The sequence below is a fragment of the Cylas formicarius genome, unplaced genomic scaffold (assembly GCF_029955315.1).
Source record: "Cylas formicarius isolate icCylForm1 unplaced genomic scaffold, icCylForm1.1 PGA_scaffold_8__14_contigs__length_24414737, whole genome shotgun sequence".
Taxonomy (NCBI): domain Eukaryota; kingdom Metazoa; phylum Arthropoda; class Insecta; order Coleoptera; family Brentidae; genus Cylas; species Cylas formicarius.
Window position 1 is genome coordinate 4951439 of NW_026844361.1, and position 18732 is coordinate 4970170.

The 18732-nt window shown below is 34.1% G+C and overlaps 1 protein-coding gene across 4 annotated transcripts in view; it reads left to right on the top strand.

Annotated features, from left to right (window-relative positions):
- The window catches only part of LOC132706044 (uncharacterized), a 118085-nt gene that overhangs the window by 67089 nt on the left and 32264 nt on the right, over window positions 1-18732 (top strand). For 3 of the 4 annotated variants that reach the window (XM_060677110.1, XM_060677113.1, XM_060677114.1), the window contains 2 exons: window positions 7858-8063; window positions 16555-16827. In XM_060677110.1, coding sequence (XP_060533093.1) covers window positions 7858-8063; window positions 16555-16827 — 479 coding nt within the window. The remainder of the gene's footprint in view (window positions 1-7857; window positions 8064-16554; window positions 16828-18732) is intronic. The other variant, XM_060677111.1, reaches the window with a different exon arrangement.

An 18732-nucleotide genomic window follows, 5' to 3' on the forward strand; every position in this document is an offset into this window, starting at 1 on the left:
AGACTTCCGGGTCATCACCGTATTAGCGAAAGTCGAGTCCAAAGCAACATTTGGCAGTATATTCATCGCCAAAATGGTGTGTAAGCAACAGGGTTCGCCCATCGTAAACGTTTGCTTATGTGTAAGCGCTAAAAAATTGGACGTCTTCGACGGTCTGAGGAAACCGAGCGAAAAAACGAATCGCAATGGATATACTATCGCGAGTGCCTACGAAAATCAAGAACGGTTGTGGTGCTGACCGGCGATCCTACCGACCGCGAGAGCCAAAGGTCGTTACACCTTTAACAGTCTAGACAAAGATAATTAAAAACAGTATGCAGTTGCAGCTCACTTTACTACTAATAACCGATTAGTAATAAATGGAAACACATTACTTGTCCATGGCAGACGCGGAAGTCGCGGTCTAAGGCCTTCCGTACACCGGCCGCATCGTCATTGCTAATTTGGTAGCGCCCGAGACGCCGCATTGCGGTTATACAAAAATTTGAAAAAATGTAGTAATTTTAATTTTAATGACCATGATACTACGGAATATCACAACTAACTAAATATCACTTATAAAAAATATAAAAATCGAAATTAAAACTATGATGTTTTATCGAAAACTGCATGTCATCGACCGGAAAATTGTTGCCGTTGCCAGATTCTTTTAACAGTAAAGTGTTATTGTAATTGTGTCATTAGATTGATAGTGCAACAGTTGATTGTGACAATGTATGTTCTGGTCCCACGAAAAGTTAATCGGTATTTTTTATTGAATTATTTTTCGGAGGTATGTGCAAATTTTAGTGGATCAGTTATGATTTTTATTATGATATAAGAGATATAAGAGTGCGAGCTTACGAATAGGTGCAACGTACAGTCAAATAGTATTGCAAGAGATTTTAAGAGTTCGCTTCTCTTAGCTGATGTAGATATTGAGAACTGATTAAAAATCCATTTCACTAACAGCAACTACAAGAGTTCCAATTAAATCACTTTGGTTTTGAACGGAATCAGTTTAAATTGCTACTTTTTAAAGATTTGCAGACTTAGACGTAGAGACGCAGAAATACAACGACCTACGGACAAAATAGTAAAATCTAATATAAAACCAAATTATCTATTAAGTATAAAAGTCGCACAAACTTATATTCAACATAAATACTAAGAGATTGTCGAACCTCCATTTTCTTTATTTTTAGTTTGCACTTGATAACGGATAGTGATAAATCTGCCCGAAAAATTGTCTAAACAATAAATATAAACAATGCAAGTTCGACAATTTCTTAGTATTTCTACTGAATCATTGTCTACCACTTTCACACAAAAATTATATTCAACTTGATATAATATGGTGTTTTAAAATTTATTTAAATTTATTTAAATCATTAATTTACGATTATTGTAGTACTCTTTACAATTCTTATAAATTCCTCATGCTTTGGTTGTTGAAAAATCTAACTTGCTGGGCAGTCATCCTGTTGTTTTCTTCAGAGCTTAACTGAAACTATTCTATTCTGAACCTGCTTATATACTGTTTGATGGGGGCGGAGTTGAAGGATATACATGAACATGGTCTCAGATGACTCATTCCCATATTGGTGAAAGGTAAAGAGTTGAGTGGGGTTAAGAATGTTTTTTTGTTAGAAATTTCTATGGATTTTCGGATTTTTATTTGGTAGAAGCACCCCCCTTCAACAGTATATATAAGACGGTACAGAGTAGATTGCAAACTAGCTTCAGTCAAGCTCTGAAGGAGCCAACAGGATGATTGGCGAAACGTTAGCAAGTTCGACCCAACGCAGGAGGAATCCAGAAGATTTGTAACTGGTATTTCAGTAATCGGTGGAAGTTTCTTTAAAACAAAAAAACAATTTTTTGTTTTATTCTTTGTCTTAGCAACGCCGTTTCTATATTATGCAGACAAGATAAATTTTGGTGAAAAACATTTAAAATATTTTATTTTTTCTCTAAAAAGTTCTTTAAAACGTCTTATTATGGGATCCTAATATGATGTTTCAGTTTTTTATTGCGGCTTAAGATGTTCCTTGTGCCTTTTAACCTGCACACTCCTGCAGCCCAGTGTTTACTTCGACAATCTTCTACAACTGCAATCATATTTTTTCCTTTCCAGTTTTTAGTTTTAATTTATGACGTTCTTACTATACGTAAAATGGTGTTACTTTGTGCTCTCAAAACATACAGTGACTCACAGCTTAAATTTAATGAAGAAACAACTTATTTAAATTAAGTTATTAAAAAATATTCTAAGAAATAATGAATTACTTTTTATGTTAATTACGTCTTACTTAATTGACAATGATCTATTAATTGCCATTAATTGCAACGTGAAGAGAGATATCAGATAATAAACAAAATGCGCCAAAGATGCGCGTCGAGGTGGAAAACAGTTACAAGAAATAGACGCGTGAGATTGGAATTCGCCAGAGACTTGAACTTCTGGAATTCAGTAATACTTGCTATTTGTGTCCGTTGGGAAAAGAACAGTAAGGACAAAGTCTAACGAAGAGTTAAAATTAAAAAATATAAAGCTACGATAAAGCACGATAAAGCTGGTGTACTGTTATGTTGCTGTACGGTATCTGCAGATTTAGATATATAAACGCAACTTGCTAGCGTCCAAAATTTAAATATTGATAACAATTATCCAAAACACTACCCAACGGTTATTAAAACAAAAATTAGTTAAAAGTAAACATTACTGCAATATAGAAAATAATTTCCCCAGAGTACACTGGAAAATGAGGGAGGTCCGACCAAATATTTCCATTCGTATTGTTATTAAGGAGTATCTAAGATAAAAAATAATTCATAATTTTTACTAACTTAATATCAAAACCTAGTTTTTTTCCAATTGAACAAAAAGGCACCGGGACCGGCTTGTTTGCAAGAGTCCGTCTCAATAGAGAAGAGCCCAGTGATGTCAGATGCCCAGAAGACGAATTTGAAACGGCAATCAGCTGTCGTACGAAAATGCGGCCGCCATTAGCGTGGATCAAATCGTTCCGGTTGTTTACGTTTGGTGGCTGTTTTGTGGGTGCTTATATTTCATTCATTCAATTTCCAGTAATCTTCGCATCATTAACAAATCGAAAAGAATAATATGTAAATTATTATCTATACACCTTTACCCAAAATTTTCAGTTATAACGAACTCAAACTTAACACAATGTACTAGAATAATACATATTATGGGTATTAAAAATATGGAATTGAACAATAAAATACACGCAATTGAAATAAATGCCGGCACTATTTCACCTACACCATAGAGAACCCAATAACTTGAGGAAATAAGACGCTTATTTCGCGCATCGAATAATGACGTCCCTGGGCTTTTCTGAGATAGACTCTACGTGTCTTTCCCCTACACAGTTATAAAAAGAAACATTGTTGTTAAAGTGCGAAAGAGATTTCTATACATTTTAGTAGCGCCATCTAACTTCAAATAGTTAATTTAGCCGACCTAACCGTGGTTCTAAGCTCAACAGTTAGCCTTGAGGGAGTTCGTAGAATTTGTTTTTTGTCATCCTAAGTATCTTCCGAGCAATTAATATCGAGAACCAGCAACGGCGTTTATCTGAAAATAGTCCAATGGTCCTTCGATTCGTAATCAAGCGTAAACATTTATTATGTTATCACGTGAATGTAGGGAACGGATCCTAAGATAAATCCGGGCGTGTATGGACGCTTGGCGCAGTTAAGAAGGCAAGTGCACTAGACCTAGACATTAGAATTATTAGAATAAGAAAGTAACGAGCGGGCAGCAAGCTGTAAAGGTGCGCACAGTCCAAGTCTGGCCTGCCGTTTACGGCATGAGAACCAGTCTGCGAGACCGCATGCTTGCCGGTCTACGATGAATTATAAAAATGGATTAAACAAATTGTAAATTGTCTAGGCAGGTTCCTTTTTGCTGCGATTTCGCCAGGGCCGGACCGACGTTTTGCGCGAAATTAACTTATTATTTAGGCAGTTTTGACGGCTGAACTGAACCGATTGATGACTTATTAGCATGTTTAGATTGATGAGCGGAAAACTGTTTAGATTATCTAAATGTTAGCTAGATATACTATAAATAATCATAAAGAATATTGAAAATATCTTACGGATATCCAGAAACAATATATTCCATTTCATTCCATTTCAATCTATTAAAAGAATAGTTATAGCTCACTCTGCTGTTGTACGGGGTGAGTCAACAGTAGATTAAAATTCATTACCTCATTGGCCTCAAAAAATATGATAAAATGGTAAATACAAAAGTTGTAAAGATTGTTAGGATTCACAATTAAAAATTATTTTAAAGTATAAGTAAGAATAAAACATATATTTCTTTAAATTAAACACCCTATTTTTAAAGGTTGTTTCGAATTCCTTTTAAAACCTTAACCTAATAGTTTTTCCAATATTTTCATTTTTCTAAAAATGTACTGCCCAGGTGGCAGGGAGTCGTTAAAATGACGTCATTAGTAGTATAGTAGTGCCTGTTCTAAGCCGCTTTCGGCGGGAAAAAATTGAATTTTCGTGAATATTCGGTTGTGTTCGGGTTGGCGCGTGAAAATTTTGAATCTTTGGGTATGTCGGGTGTATTCGGGTTGGCGCGGGAAAATTTGAATCTTCGGATATGTTCGGGTTGGCTCATGCGTTCTCATTCGGGTTTTCGCGGAAAATCTTCGGGGTCCGCATGCGTAGTATCAATCTTCGGTTCCAATTAACGTACGGGGCATATGCTACACTGTTCGTGTTACTTCGTGGTGTTTCTGTTAGCAATTTTCGATTTTTTTCCTCTTCCCTCCAAATATCAAAAAAATCTATAAGTATGTTGGTGTTTGTGTTAAATAGTTAATTGCTAGTGTCGACTGTAGCGGCAGAATTATAACTATGTAGTCTTTCTTAAAAAACATTAATGACAACTTGTTTCTTAAGGAGTTTGTAAGTTGTCAAAAATTGAAGGTGCAAACTACTCAAAAAATGACGAAAATGACATTATATATGATGTCCGCAGGAAGTGAATTTGATCTACGAAAATGTGTCATATTAACGATGTCATTTTTTACGCCAATTAGTGTGGTCAATTTTTCTCATTTAAGTGGCGCTTTTTTACGTCAACTTGAATCGTCAATTTTTGTCATTTAAGTGATATTTTTTTAAAGTCAGATTTTGGTCATTACTGCTGAAAAATATATAGATTTTGAAATTGTTTTTTTTTTCTTTTTGAAGTGAGAAAAATCGAAAGTAAATTAAAGCAAGTAAAGTGAATAAAGTAAATTAAATTACACAGAACTTTTTTTGCGGTTGCAGAAAATGGAGAATTGTAGTTAATGAATAGAGAAGATCCTTTCCTTAAAAAAAATGGAAGTATAATATAAATTAAATTAAAATTAAAATTATTATTTTTCATTTTGACTCACCCTGTATAAACGAGTCGAACTAACACACACTCGATATAGATCATAAGATGTAAGTAATGCCATAATATACAGGGTGTTCCATTTAAAAAATGTAAGTTTTATTTAGATTTTAGATTTATTTATAGTCTTATATATTTGAAATTCATTATAGATTAGTTCTTTTAATCCCATCTAAAAAATGATAATAAATGAGATATATTACTTTAACACCGTATTTGAACACCCTCTAGATATAGTCTCCTACGTCATGGTTTTAAATAGAAGAACTTGATAATAGTTTAAATTAATTATTAAGTTTTAAGTCCATATCTGGAATTAATGGCGACATTCTGAGGTCATTTTTGTGATCTTAATAAGACATCCTTTTTTTACGTCAATTGGGCGTGTGTTATGTGTTCTAACACTTGTAAAATAATTACAATAGCGCCATTATTTTTGATATATTTGATATTACCGTTATTCGAAGGTGTCGTATACCCATTTTTAATACTTTGCGATTTATTTTAACTTTTGTAATATTTGAACTTCTAAAAAAGTATGTAAGTGTGGATTTTCCTAAAAAATACTTTGTTGGTAGTGAGACTTTACAAGACGAAGTTCCCTAATAGACATATACAACTACACAATCTCTTCAGTGTTTAATGGAATGGCTTGATATTATTAGTAGTATTGAATATAAAAAACGGAAAGTGGTTAACCGGAATGCTACCAATGAGGAAAAAGAATTGGAAAGTTCACTTCTAGTTCAACAAGATAATCCGTTAGGTAGCTTATGTGATACATCCCAATCTACCATTAATCGCTCCACTAGAAAACACAAATATCACTCCTTCCATATGGAACTACACCAAGAACTTCGACATCGTGATTTTAACCAATGTGAATGAAATTGGAAAGGTATCAGGTCAAGTGAAATCTATCAAGAGTATTCCAGAACTTCTCTATGAAAACACAAGATGCGCGAGATCAAGAATCACGCCTATAATAACTTTAATTTCATATGAAATGTCCTTACAAACAATTCCTTTTTCTTTTTGAGCTAATTACACAAATATTTTTGAAAAATGCTTGGGACTTCGCCAAACCGTTCAGGCTAATGTATTACAAAATTGATATTTTGGAAAAACTAACTAAAAGCTGAATGAAACTACATTTTTAATAAGTTATTTTAAGAATCGGTCCAAGAAAATATTTCTAAATTCTGTAATGTATGTTGCGTTTTCTGCGGGAAGACTGTAATGAAGAACTTTAAAGACAAAAAATAATCAACATCCCATAATCAAATTAAGATGAGGTAATTGCTGTTTGTGCAGCATTAAATATTTTTGGAAAAATATTACGTTTTAAAAAGTGATCGTTACGAATCCCAGCTATTGAAATGGTGACTTTGTTTTTTGCATATCCTAGTAAAGCACACCATACCTGACGTCAGCGATTTTTAGAAATCCATCAAAATAAAGACACCCGTCTATACGCGCGTGGATTTATTTACATGTTTACAAGTTTATTAAAAACTTTACACCTTTGCGGCATTTTTATCATCAGTCTTTATAATCTTATTATTGTCTTGAAACAGTTTTGAAAGTTTAAAAATCCACTAGTTTCATAAAAACGAAGCAAACTTGGAGGTAGTACAACACGCACGAAAAATGAACGTTAAAAAACTCCCCTACAATGGCATAAGCGTTGTCACATGACAAAAGTACATTTCCTACTAGCATATTGCTATTGTATTACTACTTTATTACTAAGAATCTTAGAGTGTATGTATTAATTCTTTGAAAACTGCAGCGATGCTCAGCACTGCTAACATTGCCTCAGCCCGTTAGCATGTTTCTATCACGTTAAAATCTAAACAATGTCGAACTGATTTAGAACAGTTATAAAACAGGTTAAATCACCAACTAATTGAATATATTGTTATGGGTTGATTCTATTGAACATTTCTTGTTAATATTTGAAACTATCCAAGATAGTTATAGAACACGAGGAGACGGCGAGTGAAAGAAAAAGATGCGGTGGCATTCCTGGCATTTAAAATTATAAAAATAATTCTTGGAAATGAAGAAAATTTACTAGATAATAAGATTAAATTCCTTGATTATATTGACCCCACATAAAATTGAAATTTGAATTTAATGAATTTTCTTTCCCTCCATTTCTGTCACCAAAAAGTTTAGGGGCTTGAAAAAAACTTGAAAAAATGTTTCTTTCTCCGTTGGAGAGATTTTCAAAGGGTTCGAACTTTATATTATGGTTGATATAGTTTCAAATGCAAAATGCGGACCTGGACGACTACTACAGCTGCCAATGGCCATAACTTTACAGTTAAACTATCACTTCGCCGACCGGCATTATTAAATGAAATTTTCTATGCATTTGCGGACAGGTGTTTTTTTTTTTGAGCCGATTGCCTCCGAAAAACCGTTGTTTTTCTTTGCAGGACGCGTAAAGAAATTTGGAAGGGTTACCTCAAAGATCAAATCCTACGACACATGGGACGCGGGAATAATTCGTCCACGTCTAGGCCCGTAGAAGAAGCGACATTGACCAATCTGAATATCAGCCAGATAATACCCAAAATTTTAAATACCACTCTATTGGACGACGACCAGATAACCGAGAAGATACGAAGCTTTTACCCGTCGTGTAAGTATTACCGCAATCGCGATTCAAGGGATACATAGCAGAGGAATGTATAAAAGAATTCCAGTGGGATTCCACTGGATTCCGAACAACTACCGTCATATTCCAAAAAAAATTCAATGAAATTCCACTAAATTTCACGGAATTCCACCGAATTCCGAAGAATCCCAGTGGAATTCCACTGAATTCCGCGCAACTACAGTCTTATTCCGAAAAATTGCAATGGAATTCCACTGAATTTTAAGGAATTTCGGAATTTTGGAAATTCCATGAATTCGGATTCCAACAAATTCCGAAGAATGATAAGTATAAAAGGAATTACGGAGTATACTCCTATACTTAGTTTATTAATGCGAGAGAGTCATAAAATGTAAATTTGCAATGACAAAGATCATTAAACAAGATGGACTTAACTTAACTTAACTTAAAGGTTATATCATAAAGTTCAGATAAATTACAATGATAGTTTTAGTTTTAATGATTAATGGAAACGGTAAAGCATATCCCATGGGTGGTCAATGGGATTTAGGCTCGGCAATTGCGCAGGCTATGGTAAAACATCTATACGGTTTTCTTCTAAAAAAAATTAGAATGAAATTATTGCTCGGTTGTGGTGCATATGGAAGAACTATAGGTTCCAAAATGTTTTCGCGATACTGGTTCGCTGTTTAAATTCCTTCAACAGAAACGAGCTCACCATGTCCTTTCGACTTCTTAGATAGTTTCTAAATGATTCACATTACCAGGTGTTCTATAAGATCTTCTTCTTCTTCTTGGCCTTAATCCAAATCTTCAGTCTCTTTGCATAAAGTTCATAGTTCGCATGGTCTGGTCACTTACAAAGACCTGAAGGGCATTTTGGAGTTCGAGCCTTATTTGGTCGGATGCATGTGTTTGTTTAAGCTTGCATTTGAATTAATCTGCCATGAATTGTACTGAGGTGGCTTTTACTTGATGAAATTCCATTTATCAAAATAAATAAGAACTGAAAGTTCAGATTTTCACGAAATTATATATTTTTACATGACAATTGTTTCGACAACACCGTGTCTTTATGAAATGATAAAATTTGAAAAAGAAATTTATATTGGACAGACAGGTGGATCCTTCAATAAACGCATTAACGAAAATAAAGATGCATTTAAAAACAATAGTCTAGATTCTAATTATACTTAAACACAACAGAAAAACACATTTTTGACGACAACTTTGACATTTTACATACCGCCACAAAAAGTAGAAAATTTAATTTATTGAAAGCCATGGAGATTAACAAAATGAGACATTCAAATGTATTGCTTAACGATCAATTAGGATTAAATACCTCTCCATTATTAAACTTAAATTCTCATAACAACATTAATTTACGATTTTATTGTCATTTGTCGGTATGTATACTAGCAGGTAGTTTGTAAATATTACATTTGATAAAGACACGGTGTTGTCGAAACAATTGTCATGTAAATATATATAATTTCGTGAAAATCTGAACTTTTAGTTCTTATTTATTCTGTCATGAATTGGTTGTGTAACGCTTGCGGCGCCCCTGCATCTTGTCAGGATATCTAGCATATCATGATATCGTTTCCCATAAGCGGTCAATTGGCAGTTTTTGAACTGATGACAGCTTCTGCTGTGACCCTAACTGTCTTACCCCATCTCAATATATTATTAACGTGAAATTTATACAAAGTCGATCATTTAACTCGTCTAAACATAATGATCAACACACAACACTAATTTTAAATTACCACTTTTTTTACGGAAAAGAAATGCTTCAAACAAACAAAGAAAATGTTTATGTTATTTGCATTTTCGTTAATTTTATTTATCAAAAGTAAAAATGGTTTTTAGTAATTGAACTGAATTGGGTTTTACTTGATGAAAATCCATTTAAAAAAATAAATAAGAACTAAAAGTTTAGATTTTCACTAAGTTGTCGTCAAAAATGTGTTTTCCTGTGTTTAAGTGTTCAGTATCATTAGAATCTAGACTATTGTTTTTAAATGCATCTTTATTTTCGTTAATGCGTTTCTTGAAGGATCCACCTGTTTGTCCAATATAAATTTTAGTACAAGATTCGCATTTCAACCTGTAGATGCCTGATTTTCCTATTGTGTTGTTAGTTCTGGAAGCTATTTTTAAACCACATTTTGACAAACGTTTTGAAACTTTTTCACTGGGTTCTCCTATGTATGTAATTGTTTTAAACCTAATACAGAACACGAATTATAATAAATAATAGGTTTTGCATAAATAGAGTTTACTGTTGTCTGGATTTGTTTTTTATTTATAATTTTATCGATAATGGACGGATTGTAGCCGTTGTTCAATTCAATTTGTTTAATGATATTAAGTTCCTTGTTGTAATTTTCTGTCGAGAGTGGCGTATTAAGAAGTCTGTATATAAAAGAGTCAAATGCAGCCATTTTGTGTGTATAAGGGTGATTTGAGCTGTTATGTATGACTGTGTACATTATTAAACTTAAATTCTCACAACAACATTAATTAAGGTCATTTTTCGGCATATGCACTTTCAGTTCTAATTTATTTTTTGGTTTTTAGGGTTGTTCCCTCTTCAATTTTGGTTAGTTAAAACAAAATCTCATATTTGCAATACCACTTCATTTTTAAATTTTAGTCCTTATGTTCCGAATAGTCAGATAAACTATAGTCCTTGCAGTTTAACTTTCAGATAAAGTAGGTTTTTATTTTTTTAAGGAAAACGAGTGTGTTATTCTTCTGATGGCAGTCTTTTCTCATTTATTACAGGTTTTTTTGTTCTGTACTTCTCTTTGTTGACCTCATGGGGTTGCGTTTATCCTACTGCGTCAGTGGAATATTTTTGACTATCTCCAGTCATATTCGAACACATGAGCATTCTAAAGTTTTTTTCTGAAAGTAGCAAAGCGTTCGGCGAGCGACAGACATCCTCTAGATGCTAGTACATTCAAAATGCAGTTCGATTATAGTGTCATGGGTGTCGAACCGAGTCTCGTCTAAATATATATATATATATATATATATATATATATATATATATATATATATATATATATATATATATATATATATATATATATATATATATATATATATATATATATATATATATATATATATATATATATATTTGGTTTTTTTTTGCCTTCATTCCACCAATACCACCACTAAGCACAGATCGATCGCATTAAGAAACAGAGCATAGACTGAATTTTGGTTTGGTTATTTTTGACTTTTTTTCTCTTGAAATATCGATTCAAGTAGCGAATGAAAATATTTTAAAAATTGTTTAATTCTTCCATGCGCTATCGCAATCAATATTTCATCCAAGAAACGACAGAAACGTTTTTTCTTTAAATAAAGCCTACTCGTTTACTGACATATATCCAATTCTCTATACCGCGGTCAAGGTTTAATTAGAGAAAAAGAACAATGGCGTATACGGACACAGAACGACGATAAGTTGAAACTTACAGTGGACCACAGATAAGCGATATAGATAATAACAGTCAATGTATGTAAATGTAAATTTGCTAAGAGAATGTACAGACTGAGTCAATGATAGAGTCAAGTTCCTTAACTCAATGGTTTTGAAAACATATGAGAAAATGGTAAATGCAAGTTGTAAAGATTGTTAGGATGCACAAAATAATTTTATAGTATACAGAGTTGTTCAAAAAAGCGTAACAAATAGAACATACATTTTTTAAAATGGAAAACCCTATTTTTAAATTCGTCAACTTTTTTATTAATAATAATATTTCCAATATTTTATTTTTTCTGAAAAGAAAATAGTTTTTAAAGTAGATCATTCATATTACAGGATGCTCAATAACAATGAACTTTACTCTGTCATTATAGGCTCACCCTGAACACAAACTGCGACTTAAATATTCACAAAAAGAGGATGAAACTCAATGTTAAAAAGATGCTAGATAAGAGATAACAAAGAAAAAATATATATAAATATATGCGTGGTGATTAAGAGCATACCTGACTGTGGAACAATAACAGATATATATAACTTAAGTGGAACTTCACTTTTCAATTGATCAGGACATAATATTTTATGTTGCTCCGGGATAGTGTTGTAAGAAAAACGTCTGAATTATAAATAGACGGACAAATGTATCCACGATACCCGAGATTCAACGATATTTTATTTTTCGTGATAAATTTGAGGGACGTATTATTTTATTGAACCGTGTAGCAGAGTATAACTTTTTTCCATTTTTCATAGAAAGCCATTTGGTAGCGCCTAATTGAAAGTGGTATACAAGTTGACGACGACGAACACCATAGAAAAATCTTAAACAAGATTTTTGGACATACTGAATTCTGTCTGAGTCAACCTTATCCCTGCGTGAGTCGTAGATTACGTCAGCAAAATTGACTAAGCACGAGATAATCTGTTAGTAGCATTTTTTTGAGTTTTCGATACAAAATGTATATGGGGAAAGAGTATTTTATTGATTTGCCTAAGCCCGTTGCGACAAGTTGCGACATGATAGTGTGTATGAAACGTCGTTTATATCTGCTAGTCATGTTGATTATTGATGGGAACATCCCAAAACACACCAACACCAAAGAAACGGGGAGCCAAAACGTGTGGTGACTATCGAACTATCAGTGTTATGAGTCACATGCTAAAGGTTTTCCTTGAAATCATATATCGGATAATTTAAAAAATATGCGAGAAAAGAGTAACTAACACCCAGTTCGGATTTATGAACGGTGTGGGCACAATTAATGCGCTATTTTTTATGAAAGTATTGTTCCAACGTTGCAGGGATATGATATGTGATATTTTCGCTTTTTTTATCTACTATCAAAAAGCCTTCGACAAAATAAAGCGCAAAGATGATTGATGTTTTGACAAACACTGGGAGCAAACCGATACAATCAACATTCTTCGTGGAGTTAGGCAGGGATGCATCCATTCGTCACTCATTTTCAGTTTGTACTCGGAAGAAACCTTTAGTAAAGCTCTTGAGAATACCGACATAGGAATCCTTCTAAATGGGGAACGATTGAACAACATAAGATGCGCAGACTATATAGTGATATTTACCGATAGCATGAACAGCTTACAAGAAGTAGTCCATAAATTAACAGACATCAGCCGCCAATATGGCTTCGAGATCAACTTTAGTGAAAAAAGGCAATTAGTAGGTGCGAGGTACGACCTTATGATTAACAACATAAATATAGAGAAAGGGTTTCACAATTCACCTACTTGGGTACCATTATTAATGTGGATTGAAATCACACACGGAAAATTAGGATTAGAATAGAGAAAGCAACTGTAGCCTTCAATCAAAAGGCTAAATTGTTCAAAAATCACATTCTCAACATAGACATCAAAATCAGAGCTAAACGAAAAAAGACTGGAGGCCTTCAAAGTGTGGCTTTGCAGAAGAATATTAGTGAAGTACTGAAACGAAGGCATAGGAATATAAAAATAATGAACACCATCAAGAGGGTAAAATTAGAAAATCTTGGACAATTTATGAGGAACGAAAGTAAATACCACCTTTTAAAATTTGTTCTCCAAGGAAAAGTCAGAGTAAATATAAGAAGAAGATGAAAAAGAAGAATATCATGGCTCAAAAACTCAAGAACGTGGTTCTCAAAAACAACAGAGCAGCCGTGAACAAAATCGTTATAGTAGTCACCAATATTTGTAACGAATAGGCACATGAAGAAGAGGAATATCCCAATTTTAATGTTTATACCTTCATTTGAGCTGTATTTTCCAAAAACGAAATAAGTCGACTTAGATTAATTAAGAAATACGTTTTAGCGAAAATTCAAATAATCTCGTAAGATCCTCATATGATGCATTTTGCGCTAAATCAACTTGGTACAAGGATCACTTTCCCGTTGCTGGGATATGCACTAAGTTTCGAAGGGCGATCTAGTTTCTTTACCGCTGTACGTGTAAAATTTCCATTCAGTAGAAGTTCAATAAAACTCCCTTGTTGCCTTCAACACGTTAACAAGCAGGGCGGTCCCTATGAGTAAACCCCTCTACTCAGGCGTGTTCACTACTCCTTTTTTCTTCTGTGTAATTGTATCTGATCTTTCTCTCTCTTCTTCCCCTTCGCTTCATCTGGCACTGATGATTTCTTGATATACTTGTTCTCAGAAATCGGCGATAGAAATGTTCGACCCATTCAGCTTTTTATACAGATAGTGTGCCTTAACCATGATTGTATACTGAAAATAAGCTCTGTTGCTATTTTCGTGCACCATTTGATGGACTTGCGTAGTGCTGAGTTATAGCTGGTCATTTATTATAGTCTATTATGGTTTGCAACTGAGTCATTGTGTCTACGTGTTTGATAGACAAAAGCAAAACATCCCTTTCGTCTTTCCACTTCATGATGCAGATGCCCCTAGCATTTTATTTACAAACTATCTCCCTTCTTAACTTTTTTCTCTGTAACTTCCTTTGGTTTCAAATTTGTATTTATTAGAAGTGTTCCTAAAAGATGCGTTTTGCGATCCAATAACTTTTATAGTAGTTCGCAGTTGCCACTGTTCTTCCACAGTCTTAACAGTTTTTTAGACAGCGTGCCTACAGAAAATTTTGTGTACCCTTCAGCACTACACAATTTGAACATAATAACACCATATTTATGAGAGTTCAGTGGAATATACTGTTTGAAGGCTAAACGCCCTCTAAAAGAAACTAAATTAAAATTTATTGAAAATTTCCGTATTAATCTAGCAAGCAGAGGCTGTACTTTGTAGATACGATCTCCAACTAGACAGTAATAAAAGTTTAAAGCGATATTACACAACTAAATGGATTTGTACTTACTAATAACCAGGTTTTGTGATGCTTTGGTCAACGCAACTAAACGTCTGCCTAGGCTTTCTGCCATTTTTCAAAAAAATTAACAAGTAACAGTAAAAGAAAGCCGAAATGAACCCAGCGTAATCTAAATAGGTATTATTTCGCTAAAACTAGGTTAGAAATAGAAAATTCAGAAAATTTCCGAAGAACCGTCGAGAAGGACCGATCGTACTTTGACTTCCGGTCCGTTAAAAAAGGCAAAAAATGGGAAAAAAACGAAAAAGAAATCATTAACCAGCTTTTAGTTAACAGTAAAACGCAAAATACAGAAAAAATCAAACCGCCCCTTAGAAATTTACAAGGTATAAGCGTGATCGTGTGAAGGTATGGTTTTATTGCCTCAATGCAATTTGTACCAAATTATATATTGCAAAATAAAATATAATCTATATTCTTTTTGATCAACTTAACCTTTGTTATACGTAAAACAGTAAAAAACGTATGCCTGACGAAATATAGATCGATGATAATGCAATCTCGAGTGACGCAGTTTAAGCTATACTTGGACCAGAATTATAGTGCTTTTACAACCGACCCAGTGATTAACTTTGCCTACTGTTTATTACTTCAAAACCACAGCCCCTGCCAAGCAGACCCTTACCCGTAACCATTCCAGGACCGTCCTATGAATTTATCTACCTCCACCAACAAGCGGGATATAAGTATCTTTTCAATCTTGAATCTTTGACGTTTTTGGCAGACAAAAATATCTTGCACTCAACCATTTCTGAACCCAGCATGAAGAATTATTATGCGTTTTCCATGTGAAGGCGGCACGTCTAGTACATACTTGTTACTGTTATGACACCATCTTTTTTTTTTACTGTGACGTGAGCGTCGAACCACATTTCGTCTAAATACACTAATGACTTATTTTGCCCTCGAAATTTTTCCACCCTCTCTTGCGAAATTCTTTGAGATTCCATTGGTACTTGACGTTTATTAATTGTTTGGAATTGAAAATCAATTTTCTTCAAAAAAGTACGCAACGACTCTTTGGCGCACTTTTTTATGAATTTCTTCTAGGGTTAAAACACATCGAACAATTATGTAGAAGACACAAAAATACAAGAAGAAGAACGTTGTTAATCGACAGGCACACAAGACGAAAATGATTATTTTCAAATTTACCCGTAAGTTAGAGTGCAGGTACTTATCCTTACCCTTTGAACTATCCTGTGAAAACAGCCTCCCAGGGTCAAAGCTCGAGAATCAGGTACATAAATACGTACTTACTGGAAGAACCACATTCAAATACCTCTGGAATATATACGAACATATATAAGAACGATACACATCACCTGATGTTAAAATAAACGCTTCTACTTATTCAAAAATACCCCTCAGCATCAATGCTTAATCAAATATAAAACGGTCCATTTACGTTTCAAATAAAAATTTCAGTTTTGTACAAATATTCGTTACGGTCCATCTCAGGCAAGACCGACTTATACGTACTTATGTTTCTCATATAGAGATGGCGCTAAGATGCTGAAATCTGAATAAATTATTTTTGCAAACCGCAACGCGTGTGTATATCTGTTATCTACATTTTGTGTAGTTTTTGGTTAGAAATTTACTTCGCCTTCTTATGCTAAGTCCATGCTATCTTTTTCTCTCGAAAAACAGGCGAGGCACCATCAAATACGGACCAGGAACTGTGGAAGGACGACGACATAATGAACCTCTACTTCGACGTTGATTATCTATCGGGAAACGGAAACAGCAACATCGCCACCGCCACGCTGAGACTGTACAGGTTACCTCAGAACGGTACCAGCAAAATCGGGCCCAAGAAAGACGACTGCGACAACTCTGACTCCGTCGAGGAGGAAAAACTGCTTCGGGTGTCTGTCTATTGGTACACCAAGTTCCAGAAGAGAAGAAGAGGTAAACATGACGGTAAAACACTTTTACTTAAAATTCAGTTCATGCTTACGCTTTTAGAGAATTCACCATTAGTATAGAATTTTGTACAGAGTTTTTTCTACGAATTTTAAAAATACAACGTTTTCAAGTCCAGCCGAAACAAGAAAAAATATATTTTCTATTTCTGTCTGCAAGCTTTAAGACTTATTTTTAATTTGGGGATTTTCTAAAACCATAATGATAATTACACGGGCCCACAAACATTTTGTGATTTATTATTGTTCATATTTTTGTAGTTAATAGTATATTAGTGTATAATAAACGAGTGACCTTAAAAGTTTACCGAACGTGTTGCATACTATACTTTTTCTACGACCGTTAGTTTTTGGCCATATTTTTGCAAAACAACACGAATACATTCACTGACATGACCGGCAGAATTGACAGACGTCAAAATTCAAAGCGTGGGAAATATCTCCGAAAACATCCGATTGCTCCCAACCCCGTGCGGTAAAATCCCGGAAATGTCCGAAGTGGCTCGGATTCGTGGGAAACGAAACTGACGTGGTAAAGCGACGCTTCCCGCACCCTAGATCGGTGTGTAATTAGGTATTTTACTATGTTTTTTCGTTTCTATCATGCAACATTTTTGAATTAATTTTTGAGATGTCATATTTATTGTGTTAAAAATGGGAACATGTAAAAATTGAAATCGCTCTCAGCAACCACAGTTATTTTCACAATCAGAACTTGACTTAACGGGGGCTTAGGTGTGCCTAAGAATCTATCCGAAATTATAGCATCTAGAATTCGAAATAGAAATTTACTGGCACATGACGTTAAAATACCATATTTCAGGAAGCGCAAGACAGAACGTATACCCTATTTTGAATAAAGTGGTTCACTTGGTTATTGCACCGACATTCCTAATCTACTTTTTACAAAACTTCTGGATTCTTCCTGCGTCGGTTTTTGCTGAGTCGAACTTGCTGACGTTTCGCCAATCAGCCTGTTGGCTTCTTCAGTATTATAGTAGCCTGTGGAAGTTTCCTTGAAAAAAAAAATCTATATCTAATAAACAAACTTGGTATAGCCTACAATTCTGAGGATTGGAGGCTTTTTATTTACTCATCCAAGGGAAGTTTCAAAGCTCTTATTTTGCATAACGGAAATATTCCTGCTTCTGTACCTGTTGCTCATACTGTGTAAATGAAACAGTGTTACGAAAATTTGGAATTGCTGCTTAAAAAAATCAATTACAAGGACTATAGTTCGGTAATTTGTAGTGACTTAAAAATTGTGGGACTTCTACCAGGCCAGCGGTCAGGATCTTCGTACACCTCTGTTTTTTGTGTGAGTGGAACAGTAGAAAGAGACACCAACATTTGGTGAAAAAGAACAGGCCCAAAAGGGTTAATTTAATTCCAGGATCAAAAAATATATGCTTCACGCTAGTCTTAATGATCCACAAAAAATTTTCTTACCACCATTGCATATTAAATTAGGACTGATGAAGTAGTACATTAAAGCTTTAAATAAAGATGGAGCATGTTTTTAATACCTATGTGGAAAGTTTCTTGCTCTCTCATATGCAAAATTAAAGGAAGATAGGTATCTTTGTAGGTCCTCAAATATGGCGATTAATGGGATATAAAAAGGTTGCATGCATTTACTGATGTTTCTAGGAAACAACAAGTATCCCAATTAAAAAGATGTTATAGAGAACATACTAGAGAAATTTAGGGAAGTTTGATGCAGTATGAGTATAAAACTACCCTTTTTACGCTCACATATGGACTACTTTCCCGAAAATCTTGATGCCGTGAGTGATGAGCGAGGCAATAGGTTTCACCAAGATATAAAAGAAATGGAACGTAGATATCAAGCTCAATCGAAAGTTTCAATGATTTCAGATTACTACTGGTCATTAAAAGGGGA